Source organism: Emys orbicularis, chromosome 5 (genome assembly GCF_028017835.1).
Source record: "Emys orbicularis isolate rEmyOrb1 chromosome 5, rEmyOrb1.hap1, whole genome shotgun sequence".
NCBI lineage: Eukaryota > Metazoa > Chordata > Testudines > Emydidae > Emys > Emys orbicularis.
The window spans coordinates 36,899,261-36,926,140 of record NC_088687.1 but is presented as its reverse complement, the minus strand read 5'-3'; the positions used below and the strand labels follow the sequence as shown (position 1 = coordinate 36,926,140).

The 26,880-nt window shown below is 47.3% G+C and overlaps 1 protein-coding gene and 1 long non-coding RNA gene across 3 annotated transcripts; one reads left to right on the top strand and one right to left on the bottom strand.

Annotated features, from left to right (window-relative positions):
- The first annotated feature begins 10,309 nt into the window (after positions 1-10,309).
- On the top strand, positions 10,310-16,222 carry LOC135878916 (uncharacterized). 2 transcript variants are annotated; one of them, XR_010561428.1, is made up of 5 exons: positions 10,310-10,429; positions 10,696-10,941; positions 13,152-13,267; positions 14,250-14,357; positions 15,213-16,222. It is a non-coding gene; the product is annotated as an uncharacterized LOC135878916 (long non-coding RNA). The 2 variants fall into 2 exon arrangements; XR_010561429.1 differs by lacking the exon at positions 13,152-13,267.
- Positions 13,828-26,092, bottom strand: LOC135878915 (alcohol dehydrogenase 1A-like). The gene is made up of 7 exons (XM_065404661.1): positions 25,993-26,092; positions 21,950-22,037; positions 21,166-21,385; positions 19,955-20,221; positions 18,744-18,879; positions 16,211-16,349; positions 13,828-13,852 (listed from the first exon to the last, which is right to left on the bottom strand). The coding sequence occupies exons 1-7, from the start codon at positions 26,090-26,092 to the stop codon at positions 13,828-13,830; spliced, it is 975 nt and encodes a 324-aa protein (XP_065260733.1).
- Positions 26,093-26,880: the final 788 nt, after the last annotated feature.

Genomic DNA, 26,880 nt, shown 5'->3' with positions numbered 1-26,880 from the left:
ATTTGTTTGGAGGCGAAGGACCTTGATCACTATTTACAGGGAGGTCCTTCTACATGGCACTTCTAGGGAGCTTAAACCCACTGAAACAAGTGTTTAAGACCCGAGCCCTCATTACAGGGGAGCAGGGGCATGCATGCAGTGTGTCTCCATCCTTTCTCCGGGGCTTTTTCTTCCCTTCTCTTTTCCTGCGATTTCTTTGGTGCTTCTGTGGTCTTGTCCATTTTGTCTTTAGAGTTGCTAGAAAGAGGGCAAGAGAGAAAGACAGAAGATTAGGTATGGACTGAGTGGATATCATGATTAAAGGGTCAATTTAGATTAATCTGACAAGCCTCTCCTGTCTCCTTGAACCCAAACTCCTAGTCTTCCGTACCCGTCTGTGTACACCGGGGGAGCAGACTGGCTGGGGGGGGGGGAGGATCTGCTGGGCTGGAGATCTGCTCCTGTCATCTGCTTTGGGGGTAGAGACCCCCCAACTCCCTGCAATACCTGCCCAGATGGATTAACCTATAAACTGCGGGGGCCTGAGACCACTGCACTCCTCTGTTGTTCCCCACCCACTCCTCTCTGCCAAGGGCTCTCTGTGCCCCACTTCTTCCACCCTTCATGCTGGGACCCCCACCCACCCTGGGGAGCCCCTCCTCCGGCTTGGAGTCAGTTCTCCCCACATTGGTGTGCTCTGATCCAGTTCTCTGCCCTCCCCCACCCAGGGCTGGGAGCCAGCTCTCTCCACCTCCCAGGCTGAGACCCCCACTCCTCCCTGCCCTGTGCTCGCTCCTCCAATCCTCCCCTGGGACTGTGCCCCGTCCCCGTGCTGGCCCCCAGCTACCTGTTATAGCTGCAGTGGGTCAGGACTCTTATCGTGGTGTCAGCACCATCCCTGATCAGCCAGGGGAAACCAGGATCTCTGCACATCCGTTGGGATGCAGGCCCCACCCCCATTCGGGTCCCTCAGCACCATCATGTTCTGGGGGGACACAGAGAGAGACAGGAGCCTGGACACATGGGTCCCATTCCCTACCACCCCCACTCCCAGGGGCTGGGAGCTGCAGAGCCCCTAAAGGAGTCATCCCAGATGTCTTGGTCCCATTCCCTCCCCCCTTCCCCAGGAGCTACAGAGCCCCTGTGGAGCTGTCCTGGATGTCTGGGTCACATTCCCTCCCCATCGGGCTGGCAGCACTGTCGTCCCTCTCCCAGGAGAGCTGCCTTGGACAGCTGGGTGGCTGGGTCTGTTTCCCTTGCTGCACCCCCCACCCCCAAAGAGCCCCCTGGCAAAGTCCCCAGTTTCTCCAGCCTCCTCCTACCCAAACTGGCACCAATTGGTGACTGACATCATGTCTGACCTTCCAGGAGAGCAGGGTCACAGCCAGCCCAGAGCATGACGTTTCCAGGGGTGCTAGCTCCGATCTGGCCCCAGGGCAGGGAGGCAGACCGGTTGGCTCGGGAGTGTGTGTGTGGGGGAAATAGGACCCGGGGCCTTTCCTTTGTAGGGGGATGCCAGATCCAATCCAGACTCCAAGCAGGGGGACTGGCTGGCTCAAGGGGGTGGGGAAAGGGACATGGGGACCTGACACTGAGGGGAATTTACTGATACACACAGATGACCGGCTCCTTGTAGGTTCCGTACCCAAGTCTCTGGCTCCCCAACTGGGCGTAGCGATGGCACAGGTTGTACCTGCCCAGGGAAAGAGCTGTGAACATCACCTCATTCACCCCCTGCCTTTCCCCACGGATAGCACCCAGCTCCCAGGCTCTCTAGCCCACTAGACCCATTCCCCCTTTGAGAACCAGGGATAGAACCCGGGCATCCTGGCTGGGCCCAGTACCCGGTGAGTTCCTTTGCTAGGGCCAGGACAGCGTCTCCCGTGCTGTCTCAGACCTGCTACACCATGGCAATGTCACAGAGCACCAGGATCTGCAGAGATGCACACTGAGGAGGGGGGTGTGGGCAGCCAGGCACCGCACTGGCTTTATCAGCGCCTGCTCCCCGGGCAGAGCCCATGACAGACCCATCCCTCCAGAGCCAGGCGGGTTCCTAAAACCCCCCTGTGGAGCCAGGTCAGTCTCAGAACCACCCCCCAGCAAGCGCCTCAATCGGTGCACTTATCACCCGCACATTGGCCACTTGGCCTCTCCAAAGCTGTGCACACTGAAGGTACAGACTTTGAAGGCGGCCCAGGCAAGGTGCATCCTGAGCAAGAACAGGAGCAGGGTAGGAGAGTGTTATAGGAGGGAGAGCCTCAGGCAAGCAGGAGAGGGCCTTGTGGGTCAGTGCCTAGGCAGGGAGGGTACAGGAGAACAGAGATCTGGCTCATTGCTGAGTAGGTGGCTGGGACATGGGTCCTTTTGACTGGCAGATCCCAAGACATTAAGGGGAGAGAACAGCCTGGGCTGTACTAAAGTCCCTCCTCCCCCCCCCCCACCCCAGCCCCTGTCCAGGCCCTGGGAGTCCTGGCTTCTAGCCCCCCACTAGACCCCAATCTCCTCCCAGAGCTGGGGATAGAACATGGGCATCCTGATTTACAGCTCCCCCCATGAGCTGCGGTGCATTCTCCAGCTCTGGCCAGGTTTAAATCAAGATGGGATGTTTTCCTAAGAGAGCTGCTCTGGTTCAAGCAGGGATTAATTCAGGGCCTGGGTCAGACAGGGGGGACAGATGAGATGATCACAGGGATCCCTTCCGGCTTTGGGATCTATGAAAACCTTGAGCTGTCAAGAGAGACCCAGGGCAGCTCATTGTAAGGGCTGACACCACAGTCATCATCAGCTGTGGATGCCTTCTTAGGAGGAGGAGCCAGGCTGATCTCCAGGTGGACAGGGAGTTTCACCACCTGCAGCTGATCAGTGGGTAGTTTATTTAAGGGCTGGATTTAGGCCGGGCTCCTTCTTATGGGGAGGGCTATGACAGAGAATCTTCTTCAGAAACTGCTCCAGCTTGCAGCTAGTTTGGGGTTTTCCAGACCCTCCCGCCATCTGCTGGTGGGTGGGAACAGTCTTCTCATTTCCAGCCTCAGCTGAGCCCTGGTGAGTTTATCCCCATTGGCTTTTGGGACAACATTGTCCTTTAGCTTCACTAGCTCCTTCCCTTCCCTGGTGTACTTACAGGGAGCAACCACATCCCTGTTTTTAAGCCAAACAAGCCAAACTCTTCCAGTCTCCTCTTGGAAGAGTTGTGGGCTGTTTCCCTGAGCATTGTAGTTGTCCTGCTCTGTCTTAGTTAGGATTCCTATTTGGGGCCACGAATTGGACCTAGGATTCCAGATGAGGCCTAGTCCACAGCATTGAAATGTCTCAGTAGCTCCTGGAAATACATGGCCTGGTACATCAGCTGAGTATCACCTGACAATGCCAGCAGGACTACCCTGTGGACTCTCAAGGAGGGGTGAGCAGAGACGGAGGGGGTGGGGGAGCCATATGGGCTTTGCTTGTTTTATCTGAATATCTGTGACTCTTGTGTGTGTTGAGGGTAAAAGTTACTGTGGTTAAACTCCTCTTACTTTGCCTGCGGTGCAGTCCCCAAAGGGTTAAATTATAAATCAGAGTGCCCATGGGGATCCCTGTATAAACAGCCCCCACCCCCCACCCCAGAGGTGGCTGCATCTCAGCACCAGGCAAGGGGAGTCCCTGTCTAAACAGCCCCTGCGCCCTATCCCAGAGGTCTGAGGATTCATACCCATTCCAGAATATGTGGGCATTAACTGTTGTTATGCTGGAAGGTGATAATGGCTCTTTGATCTATAGACAATCACAGACCTGAGTGTGTGAAGAGCTTTCCTTTCCAGCTAAGCAGAAGGAGCAATTAAATGCCCCTTTGTGTAGAGATAGCTGTGAGCAATGGGGAGCCACCACCCGAGACACTGGGCCGCATGGCACAGCCGATCAGAAGCTGAGGGGTGTCTCTGGGACCGATTGTGGATGCAGAGGCTGAGGGATCGGCTGTGTTCTGGGCAGAAAGTTAGCAGACAGTAAAGGAAGTTAGGCCCCTGGAAGGAAGCAGAGAAACAGCTCCTTTGGATATGGGGCGGGCCAGAGAAGCAGGCTTGGGTTTCGGAGCAAGGAAAGGGCCTGGGTGGTGTGATTCCCTCGAGGAACAGGACTCTGTGTGTTCTCCATGAGTAATTCGGATTGTGCCAGATGGAAATAGTTCAGCACAGTCCCAAGTAACAGCAAACCACAAGGGCCAAAGGAGTTACCATAATGTTGCTGATCATGTGCACTATAAAAAGGGGAGGCTGTTACTGTAATGCTGCTGATAATGTCTACTTCATACTGGGGCACCTCCCAGGTGGTATGATAATGTCGGGGCATGCAAAAAGGGGGACAAGCAGAGGCACGCCCCCTCCCCAATAATTGTCAGGGACACTGAACTCCTCCAGCCCTGGGGTTGCGGTGGTGGGGAGAGCGAGCTCCTGTTGGAGCTGGGGCGGGGGGAAGAGCATGCTTCTGCCAGAGTGGTGGGGGCACAGTGCCCCAACAAAAGGGGTCAAAGTTAAATTTTTGGGCATGTCCCTGGATAATGTGCACTTGGTTCTGGGACAGGTGCTCCCATACAGGGGGTTCCCCCAGGCACTATAAAAAGGGGAGCCCGTGGGCGCTATAGTAGTGCTGCTGCTAATGTGCACTTCATAATGGCCCGCCTCTCCTCCCAGGTGCTACTGTAATGTGCTGCTGCTAATGTGCATATCATAGGGTCTCCTCCTTGGTTTTGGGCTTCTATGTGCTACCATAATACTGCTAATAATGCCCATGCCATAAGTGAGCCCTGATTTTGGTCAGCACTACTGTAGCCCACACAACAATGATCCCAAGCGGCCAAGCTGCGCTGGCTCCTGGCTGTCGCTGCCCTCCCCCCCCCTTCAACTCTTTGTCTCTCATTGCTGCTGTCAGATCAGCACCCTACAGTTCCAGGGGAGTAGGCGTTACATCACCAGAAGAGCACAGCCTGCCTGGATGGTATTACTGCTGGAGTCACTAGAGCAGAAAGGGTTAAAGGGTGCAGTGAGGGGTCGCTCCCTCAGAAAGCCCAGCAGCTGTTTGACTCTGGGCTGGATTCTGCTTTTGATTCCTTCTGTGTAACCCCGCTGACTCCACTTCAGACTGGATTTTGATCTTGATATCCCCCTACCCCCTGTCTCTCCCCATTCTGGTTTTACAGGGGTCTGATCGGAGCACCATTGACCACTGTATAGCCAGGTCTCTCCATGAGCCATTCAGGGACCAGGGCCCTTTGCTGAATTGTCACAACATGTTTGTAACCCGTCGGTATTTCCATTGTTTTGGGGGCGTTTTTTAATTCACAGAAATAATTCTGCGTGAAGAGAGACGCTGAGACCAAGGCATATCTCCTTCCAGTCAAAGTGATATCAAATGCCAGAGGAGAGGGTGGCCCTTATTTAAGGGCAAGGGAGTGGGAAGGAGCAACCATTTAAGCAGTGAATGTACCAACCATTTAAGGCCAATGTCCCAGGGTGGCCGGCTTCTTTAAGAGGTGCCAGGGTCTGGTCTATCTATGATGAGCTTTTTAAAGAAGGAACGTGCCTGTAATTAACCGCCTATGTGGTTGGTGGGCAGTGTCGATAAATTATAGCATCGAGTGCTTGACTATGCTTTGGTTTGTTATGAAATATATAGAAGGGCTCAAATAACCAATATCAGTCAGGTTTATTGTGAAAAGTCAATAATGGCATAGTACAGGAAGAAAAGTTCAATAAGATACCATGACAGAACGCACCCCTGTATTCACATCTGACACACTATTGTAAAAATATTTGTACAAAATACGCCTGCTTGGGGTACCATGTGAGAAGTAAAACTTGCTGGTCAATAATATCATGGTAAAATGTATGTAGCAACATTATATGTAAAGTTATGAACATAAGCCAAAATCAATACTTGTTCCCCAGACATGTCTGGGGAGTGGGCAAACCTATTTCTGAAACACAAAAGACAAGTTGATACCCCAGGCAGGTGTCATCACCTATCAAGTGCAGTGCCGGATTAATGCAGGGGCTTTAGGGACTGCAGCCCGGGGCCCTGCAGGCCTGCCGGCCAGATGCGGCCCACTGCTTCTTTTCATCCGGCCTTCAGCAAATCTCTGTGCCGCGGGCCGGACTCTAGTCCCCGAGCCTCCGCGCCCCCCCCTCGGGCTTGGAGCTGCGAGCGCCAGCTCGCCAATGTGCCCCTGCAGCACCTAGGCGAGGGGCGTTCAGAGAATCTCTGTGTGCTGCCCCCAGCGCTGGCTCCGCAGCTCCCATTGGCCGGGTACCCCAGGAGCTGCCTGAGGTAAGCGCTTCCCGGATGCAGCTTGCACCCTAATCCCCTGCCCCAGCCCTGAGCCCACTCCCCCACCCCAAGCCCTCAGAGGCCTCACAAAATCTAACAGCCCCAAGCCCACAGAAGAGTTAATCCGGCCCTGATCAAGTGGTCATTCTTTGGCAAGGAAGCAGGGCAGGAACACACAGATCCGATCTTAGCAAACGACAGTACGAAACCTCTCCCCCACCAAACTGTGTGTCTCCTTGCTCTCAGCTGGAAAGAGCTTTTAACCAGGGGCCATGCTCAGGAACATGGTTTCCAAAGGGTGACTGAGCTATAAAAGAGGGGCAAAAACATCCCAAGTTATCTCTTCTTGTCCATCTCTCTCTTTCACCTAAGCGGACAAAAGAAAACAGCCATTGGACCTCGGGAGCAGATCCTGCCCTGTAATTTGGTCAGCAATGCTCATGAAAATCTGTGTTAATGATTTCACCTTGAATCATGTCTAGTTTAAGTTGCGTACTAGGAAGCCTTTTATGTTTGTCTTGTAACCATTTCTGACTATAACTTGTACTTTAAAAAAAAACTCTTTGTAGTTAAATAAACTTGTTTTGTTCTTTAATAGCAAATCATCCAGCGTTGCGAATCGTGTGGGGAACTCCATTTAAGGTGTTGTAGCTCGATGCCCTCACAGAGGCAACGGACCGAATATATCCGGACAGTGCGGAACAGACATTTCTGCGGGGAAGACCGGGAGCGCACGTAGCAGTCGAGGCTGCCGGAAGCCAGAGCGTGGCCGGTGTTTGCTAACAGGCCGCCGGGGTCAGAATTGCCGGACCAGGGCCGTGGCGATACGCAGACATTCAGGGTGTGACCTGCAAGTCGTTTGGCTGTTTGTGAGCGGCCCTGCTCGGGAGCCACAGCAGCAAGGCATTGTGAGGCACCCCACGTTGCAGGGGAAGTCGTGTATTTCTAGGATGATTTTACAAATTATAAAACTCTTCACATGTCACTAAAATCCAGCCCATCAGTTGGTTCCAATTCTTCCACTTGTTACTCCTGGGGGAATTCTGCACCACTGCGTGTGTGCAGAATTTACATCCCACGCAAATTTCTTTGCTTCCCCACAGAAAAATGACTTTTTGATAAGGAAGCCACAAGAGCGGTCACGCAACCTTCCCCAGCAGTAGGTTTTGGTGTCCAGGACAGCCGGCAGAGAGGTAAATCATTGTGGGGAAGGGGGCGGGACTGGGGAAGACCTTGCTGGTAGCTCCTAACATGTGCCGGGCTCAGCTGCTAGTGCCATCTGGGCTGGGGAGGATGGGACTTCCCCTTCCCCTGCACGGCATCCAGGGTTGTGTCAGACCCACACCCAGATTTCTCCCCCAGCTGTAGGAAGCGCTGCGCGCACATCTCCCCACACACACTTCCTGCACCCATTGCTCTTCAGCTGCAGGGGGAGGGATCCCTGTAGAGGGAGCTGCTCCCCCATCTGCCCAACCCCGTACATCCAGAACCCCTCATACTCAGACCCTCCCGCTGAGCCTCACCTCCCGCACCCAGACCCCCCCCCGATGAGCCCCACTTACCCAGCATCTGGACCCCTCCACTGATTCCCCCCCACACTCAGACCCCCCTGCAGAGCTCTATCCCCTCTGACCCCCCCCCCCCTTTCTACTGAGCCCCAACCATGTTCACCTGGAACCCCCCCCCCCCCCGCAGAGTCCCATTACCGTTGCACCCAGAACCCTCCAACATGCCCTTGTGGATCCAGGTCCTTCTCCCCCCGCCCCCCCAGCCAGATCCCCCACTGAGCCGCCTGCACCCAGATTGCTCCAGCCAGAACCCTCTCAACCCACACCTGGATCCCCACACTCTAAGTCCCTCTAGACTTAGATCCTGCCTTGCTAAGCCTGCCTGCCCACGGCTGGTGCACCTAGCAAGGACGGGCAGGGCCCTGGGATGTTTCTGGGCCAGGCCCTGTCCTTGCGCTGTGTCAGGGTTGGGTGCACCCTCACCGCTGAGTCCCGGGGGGAGCTGCACAGTGATCTCCCACCTCTGTGAAGCCAGTGGCCTGTGCTCCCCAATGCCATGCTGGAGCTTCCACATTTATTTGACAAATAAAATTTGCAGAATTTTAAAATATCGTGTACAGAATTTTTATTCTTTTGGTGCAGAACGCCCTCAGGAGTCACTTGTTCTATGCCATTCATTCTCCTTGTTTTGGATATTAGCATTCCAGGTACTGACCCCAGAAGGTACCTCTGTAGTTTGTACCGGGGCAAAATAGAAATGTAATTGGATTTTTGACAAGTGACCTATCTGCTTATGTCACAGGCCAAGCGGCACTATCGCAACATGTAGCTTACCTGCTTTGCATTGCCCGGGCGTTCAGTTCTGCCCGCCTGTCGGTTACAACACAGAGCCATCCCAGGGCTTCCGCAATCCGCCTCCTGGGACCAGGGGGTTACTTGTTTGAGGGTCAACAAAGGGCTCAGTGGCTAGTCACAAATCCCTGCATTGAATCATTGCCACCGGTCTGGTGTCTGTGACACAAGAGTATGTTAATGACAACCGACAAGGGGGGTGCAGAGGGGTTACAGAAACCTCCTGAGTTTGCTATGACCATTCTGGTTCTCCCAAAGCATCTCGGGTGAGGTTTCACATGAATGCCGGGGACACGCTAGTCATTAATATTGAGGTGAAATGTGCTACAGATACTATGTAAGGAGTTGTGTGTGTATATATACTGAAAATATGTGTTTAAACTCTGAAAGGTATATACGTCTCTGTTGGGATGTGAATGTAGCATTGTAAAAGAAGAGACCGCACGCCTGTTTACATACAAAGTTTATGTAATAAAGAGACGTGAACTCTACAGAAAAGGAGCGTGCAGGCGAAAACAAGCCCCGGAGGATTATCCTGCCTCCGAGTAAAGACAGTGAACATCGGGGGTATATATAGAAGGCACAGAAGACACCCCTTCCTCCTGCACCTGGCAAGCGAAGGGACAGCGTGGGTCGCAGGCAGCCTCGGTTGAAAACGCCGCTGCAGACTTTGACTTTGGGTGAGAGAAACGTCTTCAGCCAGGAGGTTAACCTGATAGTTTGTGTCTAAAAAGCGTGCTATGATTTTGGTGGTTTAGGTATAATGACTGGTTTCCAACATTCTTATTAAACTCTGTTCTTTGTTAATAATTTTATTCTCATTTTCTGTAATCTCAGCACCTGTGGTTAAGTCAGGCGCCGGTCCTGAGTTGAATCTTACAAGCCAGTATGTACTGTTCATTTGGGAAAGCGTTCAGCGGCAGAGGCTGGGCACTGTAGTGGGTGTGAGCGTCTAGCTCTTCCTGTCCAGGGAGCACAATCTGCGTGTAATTAGAGGGTGGGGGGAAAGAGGGGTCAGGAAGTGGCTCCCGAGGAAGACTTCCTCATGCTAAGAGGGGTGGTGGTGGTGGTAGTGAGGAGCCTCCTGACCCAGGGGAATGTCAGTGTGATAAAGGACCCTCTCACTTGTGCAACCTGCACCTGGTGCTGTACACTTCTGCACCTTGTGGTGGTGTCACATCAAGGAGACGGCCGATGTCTGGGTTCTCCTTTCCACATCCTCTTTGTACAAGTTCAGTAGTGATAAAATAAGACAGAGGGTTGGTTATTTCTGCCCCGTCTGCTGCTGTGTGCTCATTTCTCTCTCGTGTCACAGTCCCCTTTTGGGGCGGGGCGGGATACTGTCTTTTTGTTCTGTGTCCCTCAGTGCTTGGCCCGGCTCCGTGAGGGAGGAGGGAGGGCCTCAGGCAAGCAGGAGAGGGCCTTGTGGTTCAATGCCCAGGCAGGGAGGGTACAGGGGGCAGCAACATACGCTGCTGGGGTGAGAGCAGCAGCCTGGCACAAACCAATAGCCCGGGGGAGCACAGGCTGTAGCTCAGCCTCCGGCGCCACCAGCTGGTCTGACCGGCGCATGCGCATTTGGGAACAGCGTCCCATTGGTCGCCTGCCTACCCAATGGGGAGGCGCGGGCGGGGTACAAAGCCGGAAGCGGCTCCCGCGCGAGAGAGCGGCGGCTGCTCCAGCATCCAGAGCAAGGAAGAGGCCGGAGCGGCGCGTGTCTCGCTGCCGGGTCGGGCCGCCGAGAGCTCCCGGGCTCCGTGACTCCGGCGTATTGCTGAACGTCAGGGAAGGTACCGCTCCCGCTCCCCCAACGCGAGGGCACCGAGATGCCGGGGGCCCCGCTTGCAGCTCGCGGGGGGGTCCTGCTCCGCCGAATGCGGCGTGGGTGGCAGCGACTCGCCCCTGGGACTAGTTACAGAGCCTCAGTTCTGCTGCTTTTTGGAAACCCTTTTAACCCCCCCCCCCACCGTTTTGTAAGGATGTTTGAAGGCATTTCATTGTTATTCAATGCTTTGCTTTGGGTTACAAAATGACCATTTTTTTTTCTTTCTTATAGATTGGCTGCAACCTGGGGGATAAATAAAGAATGTGATTGTGACCATCATAAAATATCAGGGTTGGAAGGCGTTTATTGGACATTTGAATTCAGATGGCAAGAGTGAAATATCAGCAGACACAGGTGCACAGAGTCATGAAAGGGGTTGTACAGCCCCTGTTGCAGCTGGCACCACAGGGCAAGGACACCTATTGAATTCAATGACTCTTCTCTGAATGCTCTCTCCAATTTATCAATATGCTTCAGGTATGCATTTCATCTGATTTCAACTGCAGCAACACTTCTAAAGCATATTCCAGAACCTCTGATTAAAAGTGTAGCAACCTCCATCATAGCTAGTTTCCACTATTGATGGAGGTTAATTTCACTGCAAGGCTAGAAGTATCACCAGAATATCCAAGGGCAATCTAACAACAGTCTGAAGGCTCACACTGACTCAGCTTTGAAGGTGTAGGTTGAGAACTGCTGATTTATCATATGTAGGTTTCCACTCTGGCTTACTCTGCTACCTTCCCAGGGAACAGCACCCATCAACTCAAAGTAGAATTCAAGAGGGAAGCATGCTCCCAGCTGCTATGTAAAACATACACTTTAAGTCTAGGAACCTTTCTAAAAAAAAGAGCTCGGATTCTTGTGTAAATATTGTGAGCTTTAAAAAAAACAAAAAAAGGCGCAAGAGTTGCAATAGTGCTGTGAAAGCTGTTGTGCAACCCTTGTAAATACAGACCAGTCTAAAAGATTCCAGTTCTTGTCTGAAATGGCTTCTCAGTTATGTTTTTCCTTTAAAGAAAATATTTACCATGTCATCTGAATCTGGTTTCTTCCTGTTGGGATGCACGCACCAGGCCCAGGGGTTACGATTCAGGCTTTTCTTATTGTATCACTTTTACAACACTAAAAATATGGTAGGTGGTTGAGCCTATTATCAAGTCACAACCTCTACTGGGGAGAGCTCATTCTTTTGAGTCTCATGATATTTGGTGTTTTTCTTGAAGCTCTAATTCCTGGAGTCGTGTGTTTATGTGACAATCTCAGCTTTCATTAAAATTTTTTTAAAGTACATTTCTAGCCGGAATGTTGTGGAGAAAAGCTTGAAAATGTGATCAAATATTAGGTACATTTTCTGAGCAAAGTGCACAGTAAGCCTGAATAGCGATATGGTGGTAAACAAGTAAAGTCTAATTCTTCAACCTCGGAATAAGCTGGTTTTAACTGAGAGTTATAGTTTCTCAAGGACATTTCATATTGATAGAATCAATACAGATCAAGGACTTCATCAGTTAAGGCTATGTTAACATCCAGAGCAACTTTTGAATGTCTACTTGCTTAAATAAGAAACAAAAATTCTTACAGCTATTGACTGAAATTGAGTTCTCCTCTCCTTGTTGCAAGTGGTAACAGATAACAATCCCATCCTTTCCAAGCTGCACAATCTCTCAGACTGCAGTCATATTCCACTGTCTGTTACGATGCTGTATTTAAACGGTGCAAATAACTATACAGCCTTTGATAGAAACATTGTAATAATGCTAAATGATGCACATTTTAATTTAATTGCTTTAATTAATTTCCAAAGCTCTGGACCCATGTACAAGTTTTCTGGATTAAAAACAAAGTGGACCAATGTCCAAAACTACATTCCTCCCAGATCAGCCCAACAACTAATTTAAGCATGCAGGAGTACAAGATGCATATAAATGGTCCTGATTTTTTTTTTTTTTTTTTTTTTTTTTTTAAAACATACATTGATTTCAGAGTTATGAAAGTTGAAACTGCAAAGAAACTGCAAAATGAGCAATATGTGCAGTGGCATAGCACTCTCATGTATCTAGATTTGTGACTTAGTTACATGTCATCAATTGGAGTTAACAAGTCAAGCATTCAGTGTTTGGTTGTTGGCATTCTCAGTCCTGAGTGACAGTAGACAGATGGAGAGGGTTGGGAGTTCAAAGGAAGAAACAAACTTGGAAAGATTTTAGGACGCCATCTTTCAGAGGCAGTTGAGGGCACTGAGCATCTTGCAGGTTCAACAGAATTTAAAAAGGCAAATGACAAGATATAATGAATGATGTTTAAAATATTAGATACTTGAATCAGAAGTAGTAAATAAAAAAGAGTTCTCCACTATCCTGCTAATTAATGCCATACATTTCTTGCAGTACACCATTGAATATTATGTAATATATTAAAAGATTTAATCACTAAAACAGGGGTTCTCAAATTTCATTGCAATGTGACCCCCTTCTGACTACAAAGATTCAAAGCCCGAGCCACCCCAGGTGGCAGGGATTGGGCTTCAAGCTTTGGCCCTAGCAAATTTAACGCCAGCTGTGGCAACCCCATGAAAATGAAGTTGTGACCCACAATTTGAGAACTGCTGCACTGGAGTTACTGTTCCTGGATATTATTATTATTATTTTTTTTAAAACAATAACTTTCTTCTCTTGGATATTCAGAAAATCAAATTATTTCAAGATGGATAAAGGACCATAACTGAGGAAAAATTAACACCTCGTAGGATGCTAGACAAAGACCTAAAGAAACATTTCTCTCTCACCTCATATGGAATCAGGTAGTACAACAATTAAAAAAAAAAAAAAAAGAATCAAGGCATTTCACAAAATACTGGTGTTCTGGGCCGCCCGGGGGGCAGGTGAGGCAATTTGCCCCAGGCCCCCCCCACGAGAATATAGTATTCTATAGTATTGCAACTTTGTTTTATGGAAGGGGCCCCCGAAATTGCTTTGCCCCACCAGGCCCCCTGAATCCTCTGGGCGGCCCTGCTGGTGTTTGAGATGTCAAGTACTGTAGATTTCATATGCTTATAACTGTACTAATTAAACAGCGAGGATTCAGGGTAGAAAGGGGCAACAGTGTAAAAGATTTAAAGAAATCACCAATGGAGGGACATTTGTAGGATACCCTGGTAGGAAGCAGATTCATTTCCTCCTTATCTTAGAAAGATTCTTCCTTATTAATCAAAATTTCGTTTGGTCCATTTTACTCAGCTATTAGTAGCAAAGAATCATCCAAGGCTTTCCACACTTTGTTTTATGATTTCACGATATAAAAATTGCAGGGAGGAGAATTTGGATGAAATGTGTCATGCTGTTGATAACCCCCATGCCGATCCTAAAACACCAGGACAGTGCGGATACTGAAATAGAAAAAGTCAGGTTAATGATTGATGTTCCAAACATCAGTATGCAACTGCTAATATTTCACAAGATTTAGGACATGCTATTGGCTGAACTATAAAAGAGCTGATTGCAAATTTAGCTGAGTAGAAATGCATAAGGAAACACTCCTTTCTCATGTAACATCTGTGTCTTCCAGATATTGTTGTGCCATATAGTTCACTCATGAGCCCATCTCTGCTTTGGCCATTAATCACAGAATTTAGAGATGGAAAAGCCCCATGGGGTCATTTAGTCATCCCCTTTCCAGTTTATGACAGTTCCCAAGAGTAAATTTCCTAGTGCTGCAGCCTTTATGCATACCTTATTCTGAATATGTGGCTTCCTTTAAGAGGAACTATTTTGTCATCATTGTAGACCTCCCTAATGAAATCCTGAGATGCAATCCTCTTGCTTTCATGTCAAGAATGAATATTATCCTATCATCAACTAGACTACTGAAAGGTTCTCTCCCTTCCAGAGAGGGTAAGTTTTAATTCCTCTATCACTTATCAAATTGAAATCCAGTTTCTGCTGGTTCTACACTACATGCTTTCTGTAAAGCAGGCTCTCCCAAACTGTGGGGCACATCTCCCTGGGACAGCCTGCTCTTCAGTCTCAGCTTTCATTTAGAAAAAGTGAGTCTCTAGCTGTTACGGTTGTGAAGTACACCTTCAAAACATGAGCATAACCAATGCAGAGATGCCTGCCTGAGTTTGCAGAGAGCCGAAAACAGTAGCTCTGAGGTTTGAGCTGCTCTGTTCATTTCAACAGATGGTAACTATTTCACTGATCCCCGAAAGACAGAAGAAAGGAGGAGAAGAATCATATTATGAAGAGCTGCAGCAGTGTCTCCTAAAGTGTGAGGAGGGGGCATGGAAGACATACACATTAAGATATATAGGCATTTAACAACGACGACAGGGTTGTTGGCAGGCACGAGAGAGTGCAGGCACAATTGTTTTCATTTTCCTGAAGCAGGACTCAGCTTTCAAAAATGTGGGAAGCACTACTGTAAGAGCAAGGGACCTTTCTAAATGGTGGGAAAAGAATACCCAGACGGACGCAGCAAGATATGGAAAGAATTCCAATTAGTAGGTGCAGATAAGATTACCATTCTAATTGAACTTTGGCGAAAATAGCCCTAACACATTTGGGGAAGGAACAATATAGCCAGTTTTAGGTCTGTTGCCCTGTTTCTGGCTCCCATTTAACTAACAATTTAAAAAAAATTTAATAACTGCTCAGCTGAACCGTACCTCTTTCTGAAAATGCCTGTCAAAATTCAGTGAGACTAACTTTATTATTAACGTGACACTCTTATTTCTCCCACCACACTAGGACTTAGAATTTGAAAACAAGCACAAAAATGGGAGCCTGCCTTAGCCCCGCTGCGCCATGGGGCTTGCAATCCCGCGGGCGGGATCCAAAGCCCTGACGGGCCGGATCCGGCCTGTCGTTTGCCCACCCCTGAACTAGAAGCTCCTTTGAATAAAGCTAAAAGTGTGAAAGGACAAATTCTTTTCCTCTGTTACACAGGTATAAGTCCAGAGTAACTCCACGCACTTCAGTGGAGCTAGAAGTGACTCGCATCACTTCAGAGCAGAAAAATGTGTATGATTTGCAGACATATCTTAATGCTTGAAAAAGGGGAGGCTCCAGTCATATTAAGATGTGAAGGTTGCCAAGTTTGTTTGTTCCCCCCTTACAAATGGGAACTTTCCCGTTATTTCCATTGGGTGCAGCTCACCAAAGCCAAAGTGATTCTGATGACATCACCCATGAAACTACAGCCTGAGTTTATATTAACTATATTAGAACCCATAAAGTCTCACTTTGGAAATAAAAAAAAAAAGCCCTTGAAACCAGCAGGAGCCTCATATATGCTTACAAGGACAGAATTTTAAATGAATACAGTGATTTAAATTCTCTTCCAGGGAAAGAGTTTTGTTCGTTACTTTGTATTGTTAAGGAACAATGATGGATCACGACCTCTTCTTTTGGAGAACATAAAATACTTGCTGGAACATCACAAGTCACTTACCAAAAAATTGAGGGCCTCCAATAATACAGCATGATTTAAAAAGTTAAAATTACCTCTGATGAGCAATGAATGGAAATGTACAGAGTACGGAAGATAACTTGAGGTGCAATTCCAGGATCAAGAACCTGGGATTAGCATTTGTTTTTTGACTTTACAGTACAGTGGTGCTAACCTTGATTTTTGGGGGTGGAGGGAGCAGGGTTAAATTCTTAGAGTCCACTCTTGTCAGTGCTCGGCTTTTTATTGCATTATGTTAAAATGGTATTTACAAGATGAATAAATAAATGACTCCCACCTCTTCCCTGCCCGCAGTAGTTCAAATCCTTCGTTGATTTTATCGAAAGGCAAAGTGTGGGTTATTAATGCATCCAGGTTGAATTTTTTCCCCATGTAGTCTGCAACTAGTTTAGGGACAGAATCTTTGCTCTTCCAGCCTGAAAGACAGAAGATTGTACATTATCTAGCAACATACTGCCACTGAAATAATAAACGTGAAAAAATAATTAAATGTTGGTGAATATTATAGCCCTGAAGATTTAAATTAAGAGGTAAGCTCTTTGGCAGAGCAATGCATCAATCGAGACTTTGTTGGGACTTGTCAATGTACATTTATTTACCCATGGAACGCTATGTGCAAACAAAAAACATTGTTAAAAAAAGAGTCCTATTAAGATATTAAGTTGAAAGTATGATTCAGTGGAATCAAGCTGGCACCCTAAAACCAATTTAACACTTTCTTTACAAGAATTCTACAGTTTTTAAACAAATTCAAATGTTCAAATGTCTGCAAATTAAACTTTATAGAATCCAGCCAGTTGCTTTCCTGCCGTACAATCCTTTCCCACTCAGTATCACTCCGTTTGACTTACGCTGGCTACGCAAACTAACCGTGTACCCCTAACGTTTTTTAAACAGAAAACTGGATTTTATAATTTCCTACAGGCATCACTGAAGTGGGATGTATCAGAGCTACAGGGCCCCCTTCAAGAGGCTCCAAATGGCTTACAGACCCTAACGTATTTCAGAACCTCAGAGTGTACTTAGAATTCAAAGTGTGCCATTTAGTTACACATTCTTTTTTCACATATCTTTTAAATATGCTGGACGAAATGAAAGATGGGGGGGGAAAAGTCAGTGTTGGCATTTGAAATTGGTGATAAAAGTTCTATCAATTTACTCTACACTTCAATTCATTTTAACCTGGGTCACTCCAAATAGGTTTTTTTGTGTGTGACAACTTAGAACTAATGTTTAATTTTCTAAATGACTTTCTATAAGAGTTATTTCAATCATGGGGGCCTAAATTAGGGACCCAACCTCCAGATCCTCAAGGTATTTAAGTGCCTACTTCCCACTGGGGAGCTGGGCTCAAGTCAGTATTTAGGCAACCTGAATCTTATTTCCATTGGTATGATTTTCAGATGTACCAAAAAAAATCTCATGGTCAGAGATGTTTTGAAATCAAAAACAAAGTTATAAAATGAGAATTAGAGTCAGATGGCTCCCTCTGATGTTTGACTGTAAACAGACAATAAAACTGTAACTTCAGGGTTTGTGAGAGAACAAACTATGAGCCTGGTGGAAAAAACTTGCCAAAAAGAAGTCTAAGAAAGTGTGCTCTAATGGATCACAACTAAATGAGCAGTTTGGATGAGTTCATAGTTATCTGGGGATGGGTGAGCTGGATGAAGCAAGCTTTACCATGATGACTGGTACCCCCACCCTCTCCTGGGGCCCTGGGATCCACCGTGACACTGTTGGGCCTTCGTATCCTGATCTTAAAAGGCGTGCTGATAAGGCCGGGCCAGAGAGAAGGAACCAGATGACATTGCCACCTTCACAGCCTTCGGCTAAATCCTGAAGAACACCTGGAATGTGAGCCAGGGGTTCTTGCTTTGACCCCTTCCCTTATCTTTTGTTTTCATTCCCCACCTTATTTCTCCTCTTTCCTAGCTGTCCGGTTTTGCTTCCTATCCAGTAAGTCTGGCTTATCTACCGCCTTAACTCCACCTTAGCGCTGCTGGGATCCTGTGACCAGAAGCAAGTAAAAGCAACACCGTTTAATAGCCTGATGCTGGTAAAACTTTGCCAGGTCTTAAAGTGGCTCATAAACGATGTGTGTTGCAGACTTTTTCTCCAGCAGCAAGACAGCATGTGAAAGACAGCACGAGCCACCAAAGCTGCATTTAAAAAAAAAAAAAAAAAAAAAAAAAAAAAGCTTTGCTAGCCTTTTCTTCGTGTGTCTTGTTTTGTCTTAAAGAAAACAAGATTGGACTTCAACAACATCTCCAGACCATATAACATTCCCCCCGTAAAAGGACAGTTAATACTACCTTTACTGCTATCAAAAAGACTACTAAGCAGGGTTTCTACCTATAAAAGACAGCTACAGGGAGAGGAAATAAGGGATATTGTTCAAACGAAAGCTTTACTTAATACTTTACCTTTCAAAAGCTTTAACAGTTTTTCCTTTCTCTTCTGTGTGTCTTTAATAAAAGTGTAAAATATTTTTTAACAGTGGTTGTTACAGTGGGAGTAAACCAGTGATAACTTGACATGAAACCCCAAGTCACATTTACATAACTGCTTAATGTTGTAACAATGAACAAGGGTTTCATTAATGTCTTTATCCCATCTTGGGCCCAAGATACTCCCTGATCAGCAGAACAGTGCTCAATATCTCTGAAAAGCCAGACCCTTTAGTCAGGAGTCTAAATATGGATTTAGACACCTAATTATGGCACCCAAATTTGAAAATAATTGGTCCAAGAATCTGTGAATTTCACAAGCACACAACAGAGTTTAATCACTTCTTCTCATGTGCATACCTCCAAAAACAGACCCCTTCCAGGTGCGTCCAGTGAAGAGCAGCATCGCATCGTAGGTGATCTGTGACGCTGACGGAGGCACTCCTACGATCACGCTCGTTCCGTAATTCATGTGGCAGGATGCCAGGGCAGCTGTCTGATTTAAAACAAAGAAACACTCTATAATCAGACAAAGACAGTTATCTACTAGCAACGTCATGAAATCATCTTCCACTCCAAGCTGTTAATTGGTTGCGTGACTGAAAATATTGTAAAGTCCTTTTGATATCAAATAAATATTGTGGCCCGTATCAGCCCATCTGCCATTGTGAGGTGCGGAGGGACAAAAAGCCGGGTGGAACCAAATATTGATAGGTGGGGGAGCCAAAGAGGGTAGTGCTGCCTCCTTGGCATCATTCCTCACCATTATTACCCAACCTGCAAAGGCCTCTCCATGAAGGATCTGGGTGGACTGGGATCCATGGGTAGGCAGGAGTCTATCTACCTGCTCTTTGAGGCACTGTCCCCTCCCCAAAGTTTTGGGGGCTGACGCTGATCCATATTCTACCTACTTTATTACTCTGTGCTCCTGAACCCCTTCTGTAAGGGGGTTTCTGGATAACAAGGGCATTCTCTGGCAGCATGGCTCCCGGCTTCCAGGTACCACTGTGGCAATACAAGGTTTTTGTGCAGATGCCTTCATGCTTCTGCAGATTGGAAAGAGTTGCTGGATTGGGGGTGAACCCCAATGCTGCTGCCTTGGGCGAGGGGGCAAAACCACTGCACTCACACCAAACAGAGGAAAGCAAAGGAATCTCTGTAAATGCAATCCTCCACGCAGCAATACCAGTTTTATACTAGTGTAACTCAATTAATTTCAGTAGAGATCAATGGAGTTACATGCCATAAAACTGGAGTAATAAGGCCCTCAGAGTTTTCTGCCTCCTAGCTGAACATGGCCAGCATAGGGGACAGTATATTGTCTTTTTCAAAGTTTCTACAAAGTTCCCCCTCCCCTCCTTCCTCCTGCCATCCCAGAATATCAGCATGAGGCATGTGGATTCCACGATTTTGAATTTCCACTTAACGCCTTGCAGGAGGCACTCAGCACCTCAGATTGGGTCCTTAGTGCATCAAGACACTAGATAAGCAACTCTCAGCTGATTAATTTTGCACTAGCCTCTGGACAGGAGTTGATAAACATCATCATCTTACATCTTTTGGTCACATACCATGGTATCGGTGCGTCCAATGACTTCAAAGGAATAGTCCACACCATTACCACCAGTCAGCTCCCTCAGCACATCTTCAATGGGCTTTGTGAAGTCCTGCGGGTTGATGCACTCGGTGGCTCCTAACTCTTTAGCCTTGGCAAATTTGTTGTCTTTGTTGATGTCAACCCCAATGATCCGGGAAGCACCAGCGGCTTTACAGCCCATGACAACTGAGAGGCCAACTCCTCCCAGACCGAAGACAGCACAGGTAGAACCACGTTCCACCTGCATAATCATAAAAACATCAGACCCTCTTAGAATACAAGTGATGTATAGTGATTCCACTGCATGAATTATCTTGTCAATCTTTTCATTTTAGGCTCTGCTTGTATTGGATACTACACTTGTAAATTGGAGGAAAGCATTTTTGCTATTCAAAGTAAAGGTTCCCATCATTGGATTACAACTGGATAAAACCTACCACAGCGTACATTTGAGAATAGGTTTGTATTAGAGATGTTCCCAAGTCACAAACTGTGCTTTTAGATCCCGATTTCTCATGCCTTCCTGTGTTTGGGGGTGTTCAGGTTAGGGCTTTGGGCTCAGCCCGTTCTGGAGATGAGGCCAGCTGTAAAATCAGATACTCATGGGGATTTGGATTCGTAACCCTCCATATAAACTTTGGGGCTCTTCACATCCATGACATTGGTTGGAGCCTCTCTCTACTTTTCATTAAGTATAGCCAAAAAAGAAACCTGAACTGGGCCAATTTTGCAGCATGAAAGCTGTTGCCACAGAAAACCGTCAAGCCCTGAAGAACTCCATGCTTTCAGGGAACCAATGATTTCATAGAAGGCCTTTATTTATTTAATATAAATGAAAGGAAACCTTTTCGTAATTCAGTAAATGCAAGATTATTTACTCCTAAAAATGAGCCAAAAGATAAATAAATAAAAACTAACAAACTAACAGAGAAAACCAACATGCGATAATACTACTTAGCTTTTGTATATAGGTTTTCATCTGTAGAACTCAAAGTGCCTCACAGATGGGGAAAGTGAGGGAGGCACAAAGAGATGATATTTCTTGGCCACGGTCAAACAGCACGTCAGCAGCAAAGCCAGTTCTCCTGACTCTCAGGCTGATGCCCTCTTTACTAGACCCACACAAATAATCAGCACTATCCCAACAACAGAGCTTGTCCTTTAAACGCACATGCTAATCCTCACCTTGGCAGTATTGACGGCAGCCCCGTAACCGGTGGAAAATCCACAGCCGATCAGACACACTTTTTCCGGAGGAGCAACTGCATCAATTTTGACAACTGCTGTCTCGTGCACCACTGTATATTCAGTGAAGGTGCTTGTACTAATAAATTGATGAATCTGTTTTCCTTTGCAGGTAAACCTAGTGGTGCCATCCTTCATTAATCCGCGAACTGCACCAAGGCTATTCAAAAGACAACCAAAAATAAGGGTAAATTCGATATTTTAAATGTGGGTCAGTTTTGCATGAACGATATCAAATTACTTAGGATAATAATTAAGGCTGCAAGTCTTTCATGGAAGCATGGAGCAGCTGGGCACCGGCCAGTGCTCGGGCGGCCCCGGGGCCAGCCGCACCAGCCGCTGCTTGGGCAGCCCCAGGAAACTGGTCCCAGGCTGCCCTGGAGCAGTGGTGGCGCACCAGGCCGCCGCTCCCCAGCAGCGTCGGCAGGGCCCCGGGCCACCCCCCGCCTGGAGCAGCAGCGGCAGGGGGGCCCCAGACACCCCTTACCCTCAGCATCAGCATGGGCCTGGAGCTCCCCCTCCACCCCCCGGCCCCCAGGAGCAGCAACATCTGCGGGAGTGCCCCAGCCAGCACCTAAGATTTAGTTTGGGGTATTTTTAGTACAAGTCATGGACAGGTCAGGGGCGTGACTTTTTGTTTATTGCCCGTGACCTATCCATGACTTGTACTAAAAATACCCATGACTAAATCATAGCCTGAATAATAATAATCAATGAAACTCACTCATTTGTAGTGCACAGATTGCCCTTGGGGCTTACGCAAGAGCTACACTCGCCACACTGTGGAACAAAGAGCGGGATGACTTTATCTCCTAGAAATAGAGCAGAGCAGTTATGAAAATTTCAGTCAAGCAGACAGATAACACTGAAGAGCCACACAAGTAAAAGATTGTAGCGGGTACAGTTATTACACACACACACATTTGCAGGAAGAGTACAATTCAGACGAGTTCTCACCACAACCATTTCAAACAGAGTAGCTAGTAAGTACCTAAATGTTTTTGCTCACCAAGACTCAAAATTCACTGCAAAATATATTGGTACCAAGTTCTCATTGGAAATTCCAACACAAAAAACATTAGGAAATTCAAACAGATGGTATCTATCAGCTGCTGTGGATGTGCTGGAGACACGGAATGTGACAAAGCTTTGTTGCCTGTTCGTAACTTGTGATGCTGTTTATGAAAAATTGAATGACTCATCTCCACATTTCCCCTTTCTCATGGGGTGAGGGAAAGGGGATTGAAGTACCGTTAGCGTGGAGCATGAATTTAAAACCTGGGAGTCACAAAAAGGTTTTCAGTGGGTCATGACCATCCTTCCTTTCTTTACCGATAGATAGCAGGGCGATCATGAAACTTTTTGTTGTTGTTGTTGAAAACATTTTTATTAAGGCAAAGTTACAATAGAACATTAACATACATCACACATTGAATATTGATGCTAAACAAGTAAAGAATCCGGCTCAAGATGCTGGCTGGCTGGCTGGGGAGCCCTCCTCCTCCGAGTACGCTAAGAAGAGTGACCACATTTCTAAATATCTATCCTCTTTGTGTCTCTTCTCTTGTGTACATACGTAGTGCGAAAGCTTTTCCATTACAAAGACAGTCCATATTTTACTATACTAAAATTCCAAAGGAGGAGCGTCATATCCAATAATGTGCAATATAAAGTCTAGCTGCTAACAATAAAAAAAATTAATTTGTTGTTTTGTTTAAAATGAAAACCCTTTACTGGAGCACTAAATACACGTTAGGGGATATCCAGGAAGCCAGCATTTTGTCATCAGATGAATCTCTTTATTAATTCCCTCCCAAAACTGTTTAATTTCTATATGCAACCATTATATTCTGTTGTAACGTGAGTCATGGTATGGAAAGGTTGAGAACTACTGGTGTGGGGGCTTAGAGGTGCTAAATTAAATAGGCCTTATAGGTTATTTTGTAACTCCATACAAAAGACCTGCATTAACAGGAAATGAAGCATTCATTGACGGTCACTCGTGAGTCTCTGTCCCATATCTAGTCATGCTGCTGCAACATGGGGATGCAGACAGGTAAGCAACTCCCCAGAAGATCACAGGAGGAGAATTTGCATGTGAGTGAGTTTACCAGCTCTTTGGGTAGGTCTACACTTACCCGGTAGTTCGGCGGCGAGCGATCGAACTTCTGGGTTCGACTTATCGCGTCTTGTCTGGACGCGATAAGTCGAACCAGGAAGTGCTCGCCGTCGACTGCGGTACTCCAGCTAGACGAGAGGAGTACCGCGGAGTCAACGGGGGAGCCTGCCTGCCGTGTGTAGACCGAGGTAAGTTCGAACTAAGGTACTTCGAACTTCAGCTACGTTATTCACGTAGCTGAAGTTGCGTACCTTAGTTCGAATTAGGGGGTTAGTGTAGACCTGGCCTTTGATTCTCTCTGCCTTCTCCCATGCAGTCCACTACATTTGAAACCCATTCTCCCTAACCCAATATGATTTCTTCCCTCCAGACCCTGCTTCAAGCACTTCCTACATAAGCTTCTAGTCTCTCCTCATCGAGGAGTTAGCAAGCCAGATGCTGTAAACTCTTCTTTTTAAAAAACAGTAATGCTCACAAGACATGTGCAGAACTTCAGTGCTCAAAACACATTGATTTCTGTCCCATCCTCATCTCCTTGTTGCATTATTTCTTTGTGTATAGTTTGTAAATTCTTCAGGGCAAGAACCTAGTCTTCATACCTAGATGTACAGAACCTAGCTCAATGTTGGTATTTTATAAATATTATAATAATATCAACTGTTCCACCATTATTGCAGCCCAAGAATAGATGGGGCAACAGGCCCTTTGGACATTCTCTGAAGCTCTGGGACAGTCAGGGTTGGATGATATACCATACGTACGTACAGGGCCGTCCCTAGGTGGGGTGCGGGGCCAGGGACATAGGCGCCGAGTTCCTAATCTGCTAGGTGGTGGCCCCCCCCCCCCGGCTCTGCACCCACTCCACCCCTTCCCCCAAGGCCCCACCCCGCCATGCTTCTCCCCCCCATTCCACCCGAGCCACACCTCTTCCCTGCCCAGTTCCACCCCCTCCCTCGAGCGCGCTGCACCCTCGCTCTTCTCCCCTCCCCACCCCCCATCGCCTCCTGACGCCGTGAAACATCTGATCCGCGGGAGGCGCTGAGAGGGAGCCGCTGGTAGGGGTCTGCCGATGGCTGCCGCTCGCCTTCTCACCCCACCGCCCGCCCGCCGCTCTCCTCCTTGCTGTCCGCCCGCCCGCCTCCACCCCTCTCCCCCCTGCCTGCCGCTCGCCTGCTCACAGGGCCGGCTCCAGGGTTTTGGCCGCCCCAAGCAGCCAAACAAACAAACAAGCAAGCTGCGATCGCGATCTGCAGCGGCAATTCGGCGGGAGGTCCTTCGCTCCGAGCAGAAGTGAGGGACCATCCGCCGAATTGCCGCCGAACAGCTGGACGTGCCGCCCCTCTCCGAAGTGGCCGCCCCAAGCACCTGCTTGGTAAACTGGTGCCTGGAGCCGGCCCTGCCTTCTCACCCCGCTCACCCGCCCGCCTCACCTCCCCGCCTCCTCATGATTTTATCAAAGCGCTGGGCCCCGCAAAGCACGGGGCCTGGGGCTGTCGCCCCGATTCGCCATACCCACGGGACGGCTCTGGATACATATATACACATACCAATCAGTTGCACACATACAAAATAGGAAATGACTGCCTGGGAAGGAGTACTGCAGAAAGGGATCTGGGGGTCATAGTCGATCACAAGCTAAATATGTGTCAACAGTGTAACACTGTTCAAAAAAAGTGAACATCATTCTGGGATGTATTAGCAGGAGTGTTGTAAGCAAGAGGCGAGAAGTAATTCTTCCGCTCTACTCCACGCTGATTAGGCCTCTACTAGTTTAAAAAATGGTTTGGATTCAGTTCAAGATTCAGATACCGATTTGGCTCATTTAATATTTCATCTTAAACACTCTGCGCAGCCCTCCTCATAGTTCAGAGTTACTGGGAAAAGAGTACAGGCATTGGTGTCCCATCTTGCAGTGTGCAGAGGAAGATGAGAACCTCCTCCTGGAGCTTTATATTTACCAGCTCTATGGCACAGAGAATATGGTGAAAGAAGCAATAAACAATGAAACGGTGTTCTCTGAGAGAAGAGGCACAGGAACAAAATCTTTTGTCCGGCAGATGAATTAAGTACATGAATTAAGATACTTTCTGTGCTAGTGTCACTTGAATGCTAAGCGTGAAATAAAGTGTGAATTTCAGTACTATCAAAGTCTGATAACCTGGGCCCTGATTTAGCAAGGTATCTGAGCACCTGACTAACAAAGTAGTCACATTGAAGTAAATAGGACTATTTGTATGCACAAAGCTAGGCACATGTTAAAATTCCTTGCTGAACGGAAACCCTAACGAGGGTCTGAACTCAAAATGGTAGCTCACATTTGGTTCCCTTTGAGTGAAATACAAATAAGCACCTCTTTTGAATGCTGGGGAAGGGGAGAGCACTTCACAGTCACATAAAAATAGAAGTGAACAGGCAAAAACTTTTGAAATAGGAAAGATCACTTGGGAGTATAGCAAGAAAGACTTAAACAACATATTTCTCCTCCAAAATATCCTTGACAAGGCCCTGTGAAGGTTGAATGTTGGATTACTTGTTTCCTCTGCAATAAAGGAGTTCATACATGTTAGTGTCTTTGATATTGGAGCAGGGTATGTGAATGCTAGGTGAGAACTACTTATCATTGGTTAGTGCTTGACGCTTTCTTATACCTGGTTTCACACAAGTCACCCCTTCTCCAACGCTCTCTACAATACCAGCTGCTTCGTGGCCAAGAATTATTGGAAAAGGCACAGTTAATGCACCACTCATGACGTGGTCATCTGAGCGACAGATCCCTGTGGCCAAAATCTGTAGGGAAAACAAAGAATATTTCAATACGTAAGGAACCAATTTTTCAGCTTTTACCTGTGTGATATGATATAGAAGTGAAGATATATTTTGTATCCAGAGAAGTGAGTATAACCATAATAAACCTAAGACATGATCCCTAAGACTGCTTATTTATCACAGCCATGACAGAGATCATAACTTTTAGTGTTTTTGCACAGCAAGTTATGGCCTTTGTCATCTGCCACACTCTTCCATAAATGTTTACTCTTTTTCGGGTCCGTGTAGTTGAAAGCTTGTGTCTTTCACCAACAGAAGTTGGTCCAATAGAAGATATTACCTCACCCAGCTTGTCTCTCTAATATTCTGGAACCAACACTGCAGTTTTAAATAGCCTGTGTAACTCAATACTAGTTCATCCGATAGTAACCACTCTGGTGGCAATATTTGTAAGATCAAGCCCTACATTTCTATAGCACGAACATAACTGGCACCGCTACAGTATGTAATTTACAAAGTTCATCTTTTTCCTACCTTAATGCGAACTTCATGTGCCTTTGGGGGGGCAACTTCCACCTCCTCAATGGAAAATGGTTTCTTAGGCTCCCAGGCAACAGCGGCTTTGCATTTAATGACCTATGAAAACAGCAAGGAAAACAAAATGGCATTTGTGTATGTAGCACCTTCCCCAAGGTGTGCCTCAAGCCTCCTCCCTGGTGCTTTGTACTTAAGAGTTGCTTCTCCCCTCTACTCACCAGGGTTGGGTCTTG